Genomic DNA, 9052 nt, shown 5'->3' with positions numbered 1-9052 from the left:
ATGCGTGACTATGTTTGACATATTGACCATTATGTCACGGTTATGTTACTTGTTCGTAAAATTAAAGAAATATATATATTTTATTTGAATGTAATATTCATTCCAATGAAATGAATATTTTCTTCCATACGTTATCTCTTCGTTTAAAGTAAAAGAAAATAATATACATTAATGACGTATGATTATATACGTATAGAAATACTACACGTCATACGAAATTTAAAATTTGATAAAATGTTTGTATGAAGCAAACGAATATTAGTTGAAATTTAATGATTTTCAAGCTTATAACATCCTTACTTCAAAGAATTCAAACATTTCAAAATAATACGCCTTACGGTTATTTTATAAAATATTTAGTTTAAATATATTTTGAAATTTCGCAATTAGATTTCAACTCGATTTAACTATTTACGTGTAAATTCGATGCTAGTATTTAAGTCCTTTCGACCATTTTTACTCTTAATTTTATCAGCTGGAATGAAGCTTACAGTTATTTGCATGAAACGATATATATGTTACGCGATACCATATAGAACTTTTTACACAGTTAAGAAATAGTATAATTTGATACCTACGCAGTTCACTTATCTACCATGACACCTAGTGGATACAAAATAATTTTCTTTATATAGAAAATATGCTGTCGTATGTAACTAGCAAGAAATACGAGAAGTTATGGTCCACCTATCGGCTGCAAAATCAATTTTGTGTTTCCGAATAAATATAAATTTAAATCAAACAAATGTAGGCTTCAAAACAATATATATTTTCCTCATGAAAACAATTAATTTCGAAACTTAGAAATGGACTTAGCTACAGAACCTGTTTAGATATATCAGAGTTATCCTTATTATTTTATTTTTTGACCGATGAATTAGAAATATTTCTTTTAAAACTGAAGGGACTCTGAAACTATCAGAAATAATGTTCGAATACAATTTTTTTTTACTCTACATTTACATTAAATTTAAGCTTTCATAATAGATATCGATTTAATATATACATATAGATTTAATAAATCCTATACGAGACAAGCGAAAGGACCTACTTTATAAAGTCAATGTGGTTTATTTGAGAAAATCGACATTTACCAGGAGTACGCTATATACAGGGTGGAACGTTAACGCCGGACTTCCTTTAAACGGGTGATTCCTGAGACTTTTCTAAGGAGAACGCCGTTAGCCGTTTTAAAATCTAGCCACTGGTTAAGGAGATATTAAAGATTAAATTTTGTATGCAATTATTGATTTTACATATGATTGCAGTAGTATTGGTATGTACACTGTTCAAAACTGAATCATGTACAGGTATAGTTTCTGCTTCCCTATACTATCTTGTAGCAAAAATGCTTCTCGCAAAATTGATTCATGTCCATTTCAACTCCTCTATACTATCTTATAGCAAAAATTTAAAGACAACAGCAGCGAAACGCGACATCGACAAATATGAAGATGACGTTTTGGACTTAGTAAAAGCATTATCCAAAAAGCATATTATTTATGTTAGAAAAGTAGGGTTGTCGAAAAATGGAATGGAAAATATTGCAAATATGGTGCATATATATAATATTATTTATCAAGTATAAAAGGGAAGAGATCGGATGTAATTTTCAGCCTATAAAGAAGGAAAAGCATCAGATAAGTATCGGGAGCAGTAAATCAAAAGAAAGATTAAAGAATATTTTGCTTTGTTAAATTCATCTTTCTTCTGACTTACTGCTCCCAATACTTATCTGATGTTTTTTCCTCTTTATAGGCTGATAATTTCATCCAATCTCTTCCCTTTTATACTTGATAAATAATATTATATATATGCACCATATTTGCATTATTTTCCATTCCATTTTTCGGCATCCCTACATTTCCAACATAAATAATATGCTTTTTGGATAATGTTTTTACTAAGTCCAAAACGTTATCTCCATATTTGTCGATGTCGCGTTTCGTCTGCTGTTGTCTTTAAATTTTTGCTATAAGATAGTATAGAGGAGTTGAGATGGACATGAATCAATTTTGCGAGAAGCATTTTTGCTACAAGATAGTATAGGGAAGCAGAAACTATACCTGTACATGATTCAGTTTTGAACAGTGTACGTGTGGCAAGTGCAAGTATAAGAGAGAAGTTGCTGCTATGACGTTTCACTCTCCCCTTTTATTGATTTTTTCGGAATCGTTGAGAAGTTGCTGCTGGTTAGCAGTTTTGCTTTTTTATTGATTAGCTGGAAATTTTGAGATTTAATTCGCGTTCTCGCGCAGAAACTAACGCGTAAGCGCAATTTACCTACGGAGAATCTTGGTTAACTCTTATTGTGTGCGTCCCCATACCATTTAATTTCCGATGGCAAATAATTAATGGGCAAATCGAGATAATGTAAATTAAATTCTATGAGGATTGAACACTTTAAACCAAGACTATGCTCCAGTGAATGAGCGCTCAGTTGTGCATATCTGTCGATCATTGACTGTAAGCGAGAGAAAGAAGCTATAGCCGAATTGTCGCGTCGTTGACGGTTAGCCTAATAAATGAAAAGATTGCGTAATCAAATGTTTATTTACCTGATTTTATGGAGCAACTTCAAGGATGGGCAGCATTGTAAATGTGCTCCATATGGCCACCTTCAGCATCGATGCACGCCCTTGCTCGTCGGAGAAGATTTGCTTGGACAGTTATTCGGCAAAAAATGTGGTTCCAGTATGACGGAGCAGCTCCGCATAACGTGGCCACTGCGAAAGGCGTGCTGCACCGCAAGTTTCCCGGCAAATGGATCAGCCGTGGTGGTCCCATCCCTTGGCCTGCTAGATCTCTCCTGATCTGAATCCATTAGATTTCTTCTTTTAGGGGGCCTTGAATGAAAAGGTCTACGCGGGAAGATATTTAATGCGGGATCAGGAAGATCTAGCAGCGCGATTGGATGTGGCTATCATGGAGATCACACCTGAGATGGTAGCCACTGTCCAAGCAAATCTTCTCCGACGAGCAAGGTTGTGCATCGATGCTGAAGGTGGCCATATGGAGCACATTTACAATGCTGTCCATCCTTGAAGTTGCTCCATAAAATCAGGTAAAAAACATTTGATTACGCAATCTTTTCATTTATTAAGCTAACCGTCAACGACGCGACAATTCGGCTATAGCTTCTTTCTCTCGCTTACAGTCAATGATCGACAGATATGCACAACTGAGCGCTCATTCACTGGAGCATAGTCTTGGTTTAAAGTGTTCAATCCTCATAGAATTTAATTTACATTATCTCGATTTGCCCATTAATTATTTGCCATCGGAAATTAAATGGTATGGGGACGCACACAATAAGAGTTAACCAAGATTCTCCGTAGGTAAATTGTGCGTACGCGTTAGTTTCTGCGCGAGAACGCGAATTAAATCTCAAAATTTTTAGCTAATCAATAAAAAAGCAAAACAGCTAACCGGCAGCAACTTCTCAACGATTCCGAAAAAATCAATAAAAGAAGAGAGTGAAACGTCATAGCAGTAACTTCTCTCTTATACTTGCACTTGACACACGTACATACCAATACTACTGCAATCATATGTATAATCAATAGTTGCATACAAAATTTAATCTTTAATATCTCCTTAACCCGTGGCTAGATTTTAAAACGGCCAACGGTGTTTTCCTTAGAAAAGTCTCAGGAATAACCCGTTTAAAGGAAGTGCAGCGTTAACGTTCCACCCTGTATAACAAGGTATGTAAGGAACAAACTTTATAAATTAAGGGCGTTCACCGGGTAAGGTCGTAGTCAAAAGTTTTTCTCGCACGTCATAGTATTTTTGTACATAGTACCCCCCTACCTGCTAAAAAATTTTTACAGTTACTTTACCTCGTTTGACCAATTACACGTTCCGATTCAAAACATATGTGATTTGGCATCGCTGCTCTTCGAACGGTTGAGTCAGGCGAGTTGAAGTGAGTTGCATTGCATTGCGACGTGTGTGAGCATAACCTCCTGATATGAGCTTATGCAAAACAACGGTAAGAATGTCAGATCAACAATTTCGTCGACGAAATGGGAGATTTGCGAAAAGAAAGGTGGTGGATAAGGAGACTAAATGTGTTAATTTAATGAATGAAGCGAAAAATATAATTGAGCCCGATTCTTCGGTTCGTCCAGCAGTTTGCCAAGGACAACGTGTCGTCACAATTACAGAGCTTGCCAAGAACTTGAAGTGTAGCAAATGTAAAAATATCCTTGATTTGAACAATATAATCTCTGAAGAAAGAGCTGGACTTTATTCGGTGTTAACTATTGTTTGTAAAGATTGTCAAATAGAAGTAAAAGTACCTACAGGTAAAACTGTTAAGATTGACGGAAGAAGCTACGCAGAACATAACCTAGGTTTTATTATGGGTAAGAATTGTTGTTAATAAGTAACATAAATGATAGAAAAACTATATCCATTTTGTCGAGTGTATACATGTTGATACTTTTATTACAGGTTCTATCCATAGTGGCACTGGTAGCACAGGATTGCAAAAAATACTTGCGTGTGCAAATACTCCAATTATGTCATCAGATTTGTATAAACGATATGAAAAGGTTATTGGAAAATTTATTGATGAAGAAGCAAAAGATAGTTGTAGACGAGCTGCTGCAGAAGAGAGACATTTAGTTTTGAACAACGTAGAGAAAATATGCAAGGAAATGTAAATATTTGTTTTTAACATTCTTTATGCATTCATAAATGGATTACCGTATAGCATAAATATCAGGTTACTACAGAATATGTAAAATATGTGATTATTTTTTTTAACATGATCATAAGTTTGTAATTATCTATACGATATATTGTTTTACATATGACTATATTTTAACACAGAAATCAGTTAAAATTTAAGAATAATATTTCAGCACTTGTGTATTTTCAGATTCGAAATGTATCCGACGATATAATGATAGTAATTTTAAGTTATATTAAGATAATGAAATATATTTTAGAAATTTGATTTTTATAAATGAAAAGACAAAAGTTTTTTACTGTAATATGGTTTGACAGCATTCTTATTCTTTTATTCTAGGCCACCTGATGTTGTAGTCGATATATATCCTTACCTTGATAGACTCCGAACCCTTCATATTCCTCAAAGTCCCTTGAACGCTCATCAACCAATCGATGAAAATGCTCCAAATGAAGGTTTTGATACTGCATTGGGAAATATCGTAAATATTATAGTGTCGTATGACATGGGTTGAAGTAAGCGTGGTAATGGATAGAGCTACGACAGCTTGAATGGCTACGCGACGATTATCGGATTTTTGTCTAAGAAGATCCTAGACTTTACCACGCGAAATCGTAAATGTTCTAAATGCGACGCTGGTATTGAAAAAAAAGATCACGATTGTCGCTTAAATTTTAAGGGAAGCGCAAAATCAATGAAAGCCGATGCTGGCGTCGCTCTTATAACAAACAGTCTTATTTTAAAAGAAAATCATTTAAATGTTAAAGTCATTATAGGAGATGAGGACAGCTCTATGATAGCATCCGTTCGAAAAACAAACAAAGATGCAACTTTTCATAAATTAGCGGACAAGAATCATCTATCAAAAAACTTTTCAAATGAATTGTACATTATTGATAAAACCCGTAAAGAGATTATGCGAAAAGGTGTTATACCTCATATAAAGAAGTGTTTTAATTACGCTATTGCACAAAATAAAGGGAACAGTTCTCAATTGGCTAGCGTTTTAAGAATGATACCAGGTCATTTATACGGTCAACATGAAAACTGTACAGAGTGGTGTAATCGTCGAAATAATTTATCGAAGCAGATGGTAAAACTCACCGATGAAGCATTGTATAATGATTTGAAAGTTTTATTCGATATGTATGCGAATAATGCGCAAAAATTTTCTGTGGCAGCGTCGAGTCAAGGCAATGAAAGTATTAATAATATGATTGCCCATAAGGCCCCTAAAAATATTTGTTTAAGCAGAAGTGCTGCGTGCGATTATCGAGTAGTAAGCGCGGTTTGTACCAAAAATGATGGAGATAAAAGTATTATTAATATTAGAGAAAAAATGAATTTATTAGGCGGGCCACATACAGCCACCTATATGAATGGAATTGATAGAAAGAGAAAGCTAAGGGCATTTCTTGATTCCACTAGATTAAAGAAACTGCGAAGAATTGAATTAAAAGTTAAAAGAGAAGCGCTGCGAAAAAGTGCTGAAAAGTTAGAAGGAGTTCAATATCTTTCAAATTGTGGTATCAATCATACTCTCGAGAAGGAGAAAGTAGTAAATAAAATTTCAGCAGATAATAGTATAATAGTATATTTCGATTTAGAAACATCTAGTCTGCGGATCGATTGTGACATTTTACAAATATCTGCTATTTCAGGGGAAAGAACTTTTAACGTATACATTCTGCCTCAGCAAGAAATTGACTTATAGTGAATTCGAGAACTCGCACTATTGCGCACTGGGTGCGAGATTTTACAGTGTCGCGCATTCGGAGAAGCAATAATGTGTCAGTTCGCGAAGTTTCCGCATTCGGTGACAAAATTTTAGCATAGCGAAAATGCTAAATTAGTATTCGGCGTTGAAAAATGGAGTTAAAATAGGGCAAACAATTTGCACTGATTTTTATGACAGTGCAGGTCAGTGCATATCACAAAAATTCTGGCAGTTTCGCGATCACTCGAAGAGATTTATAGTAATTTAAAAAATGGCAAATCAGAGAAAATCAATCATTTTAAATGAATTATTAGAATCGTCTAGTAGTGATGATGATGAGTTTGATTTGTATAATGTAAGCGATAAAATTGAAAGACCAAAAATTAAAAATTATATCAGTATAATAAATCAGTATTCAAACAAGGAGGTAATGTTTATTCTTCTTTCTAGTATTTTTCCTATATAATAGCATAACATTTGGATATATTAATAAATTATTGTATTATTATATGATAGTTCCAGAGAAACTTTCGGATTCTTCGTTCTACTTATTTACAACTGAAAGAACGTTATGAAAGATCATCATTTTGTTCTTATATTGTGAAGGACAATGATAGTAGTACATCAATATCATGCGACCAGAAATTGTTATCATTTTTATGGTCCTTCATTGTTATATAGAGTACACTGATTTAATTGTATTAATATGCTTTTTATAGAAATTTTAGCTTCTTTATTTTTTATTAGGTTTGCAGGTAACAAAGTTTGCATCAGAGATGTGGCTGCTAGATTTGATATGGCAGAATCTACATTTCATTTCTATAGTAATAATATTATGGATTTTCTCAATAGTATAGCACGTTCTGTTATAACATTTCCACAAACTTTAACTGAAAAAACAAATGTTGCAAGAGAATTTCAAAGTGTTAGTACTAAAATAAAAAAATTGTAATCTGAAAAATATGTAGGAATCGTAGTCATAATCTTATTTCTTTTGCAGATAAATGGCTTTCCAGGAATAATAGGATGTGTGGATGGTACCTACATTCCAATAAGAACACCTGCTCATAAAATAAAATCAACATATATTAATAGACATGATATGACATCATTAACGTTACAAGGAATATGTGATGCCAATAAAATATTTTTAGATGTATTTACAGGGCCGCCTAGCAAAGTACATGATGCACGCATATTTAAATTATCTTTTATAAGTAAAATATTACCAAATGTTTGTGAGGACCAATTCCATTTACTGGGAGATGCAGCATACCCATTACGAAAATATCTTATTACGCCATACAGAGATTATGGTAATCTAACAATAGAACAGAAACAATTTAACTACAAGTTTTCAGCTTGCAGAGTGAAAATAGAAAATGCCTTTGGCTTGTTAAAGGGAAGATTTAGGCAGTTGATAAGGTTAGATTTTAGCACAGTTCAACGTGCTTCTAAATTCATAGTAGCTTGTTGTTGTTTGCATAATCTTTGTATATATAATAATGATCTATTAGATTACATTGATGAAGTAAATATAGAAAATTTTGTTGAAGATAACAGGATTATTAATAATGAAGAAGCAAGAAATAATAATAGCGAAAGAATTGCAGGCGAAGAAAAAAGGGATATTTTGTGTCACTTGTTGGTCTAAACTTACAAACATTTATCGTAATATAAATATATGTAAATTGTATAACTGATAAGTTTGCATAAAAATAACATATTTTTGAAAATATTTATTTATTAGACATTTCAATATTAAAACAATTTTATTATAAAACATAAATATGTTTCTTCACATAAAAATATATATTTTGGTTGTAACAACAGATTCATAGATACTTTAAAAACCAAGTCTTATTACACTCTCAAATAAACGTGTACTTCACTGTTTTCTAAGTATATTAAATACTATATAAGCTTTTTTTATAATAACAAAAAAAAAATTTGTATCACTTTTATAAACTTAGGAAATTATGTATTGAAAAAATAGTATATGAAAATATATTTGGCATTTTAGTTTTAAACAATATTTCCATTTTCCAAGTACTTTTGTAGTAAATTCATCTTCTCCTCGTGTCTTTTCTGTTTGTTTTTTTCTTTTTCTTGATGAATCAACAATAAAGTTTTTGCTATACCAGACTTATTACGTTTTGGATCAGTTGAGTCTTTTATGGAAGATTCCTGTTCTTTATTGTTTATAATAATTTTATTTGATGACTGCAAAACTTCAGGTTGTAAACTATCATCAATTGCTGCTATGTTTCTAAGTTCATTTTCAAAACAAACTTTTATTCTCTTTGAACCCGAGGAAGAATTGTTTTTGTCATATGTACGTTTCCTTTTCAAAACAGTCTTATATCGATTCTCACACTGTATGAATGTCTTCTTTATACCTAGCGATTCTTCCAGGTCATTTGCTATTTGTAGCCACATAGCCTTTTTGTTTCTAAATTTCTTCATAGGTCCAACGTCCTCTAAATATATTGTATATTTGTTTAATAGGAGCCTCGTAGCATCTTCAGACCATTCTTTATCTTCATTTACACATATTCTCGGTGTACTTCGGACAGGAATCTCATAACCAGCTTCTAGTATTGATGTTTTTTCTACCATAGTGGTACTAATAGAAC

General features: G+C 32.7%; 2 protein-coding genes across 2 annotated transcripts; both read left to right on the top strand.

Annotated features, from left to right (window-relative positions):
- The first annotated feature begins 4000 nt into the window (after window positions 1-4000).
- LOC136778151 (uncharacterized) lies at window positions 4001-6413 on the top strand. Its single transcript, XM_066734764.1, has 4 exons — window positions 4001-4370; window positions 4459-4666; window positions 5039-5180; window positions 5379-6413. The coding sequence occupies exons 1-4, from the start codon at window positions 4001-4003 to the stop codon at window positions 6411-6413; spliced, it is 1755 nt and encodes a 584-aa protein (XP_066590861.1).
- Window positions 6414-6687: 274 nt separating this feature from the next.
- Window positions 6688-8070, top strand: LOC136778150 (putative nuclease HARBI1). Its single transcript, XM_066734763.1, has 4 exons — window positions 6688-6843; window positions 6933-7078; window positions 7164-7341; window positions 7417-8070. The coding sequence occupies exons 1-4, from the start codon at window positions 6688-6690 to the stop codon at window positions 8068-8070; spliced, it is 1134 nt and encodes a 377-aa protein (XP_066590860.1).
- Window positions 8071-9052: the final 982 nt, after the last annotated feature.

Source organism: Prorops nasuta, unplaced genomic scaffold (genome assembly GCF_024137725.1).
Source record: "Prorops nasuta isolate Cenicafe-Biocafe unplaced genomic scaffold, Cenicafe_Pnas_1.2 PNAS00013, whole genome shotgun sequence".
Lineage (NCBI taxonomy): Eukaryota > Metazoa > Arthropoda > Insecta > Hymenoptera > Bethylidae > Prorops > Prorops nasuta.
Note: the sequence above shows the minus strand (reverse complement) of the source record. Positions and strands in the feature narration are given on the sequence as shown.

What these genes read in the sequence shown, in the direction of transcription:
- LOC136778151 (XM_066734764.1), top strand. Translation starts at nt 4,001, where the DNA reads ATGTCAGATCAACAATTTCGTCGACGAAATGGGAGATTTGCGAAAAGA. An exon ending in GAGAAAATATGCAAGGAAAT is followed by an intron (nt 4,667 to 5,038) that starts GTAAATATTTGT and finishes CTTTTATTCTAG; the next exon opens with GCCACCTGATGTTGTAGTCG. An exon ending in ATACTGCATTGGGAAATATC is followed by an intron (nt 5,181 to 5,378) that starts GTAAATATTATA and finishes TTAAATTTTAAG; the next exon opens with GGAAGCGCAAAATCAATGAA.
- LOC136778150 (XM_066734763.1), top strand. Translation starts at nt 6,688, where the DNA reads ATGGCAAATCAGAGAAAATCAATCATTTTAAATGAATTATTAGAATCG. An exon ending in ATCAGTATTCAAACAAGGAG is followed by an intron (nt 6,844 to 6,932) that starts GTAATGTTTATT and finishes ATTATATGATAG; the next exon opens with TTCCAGAGAAACTTTCGGAT. An exon ending in AAATTGTTATCATTTTTATG is followed by an intron (nt 7,079 to 7,163) that starts GTCCTTCATTGT and finishes ATTTTTTATTAG; the next exon opens with GTTTGCAGGTAACAAAGTTT.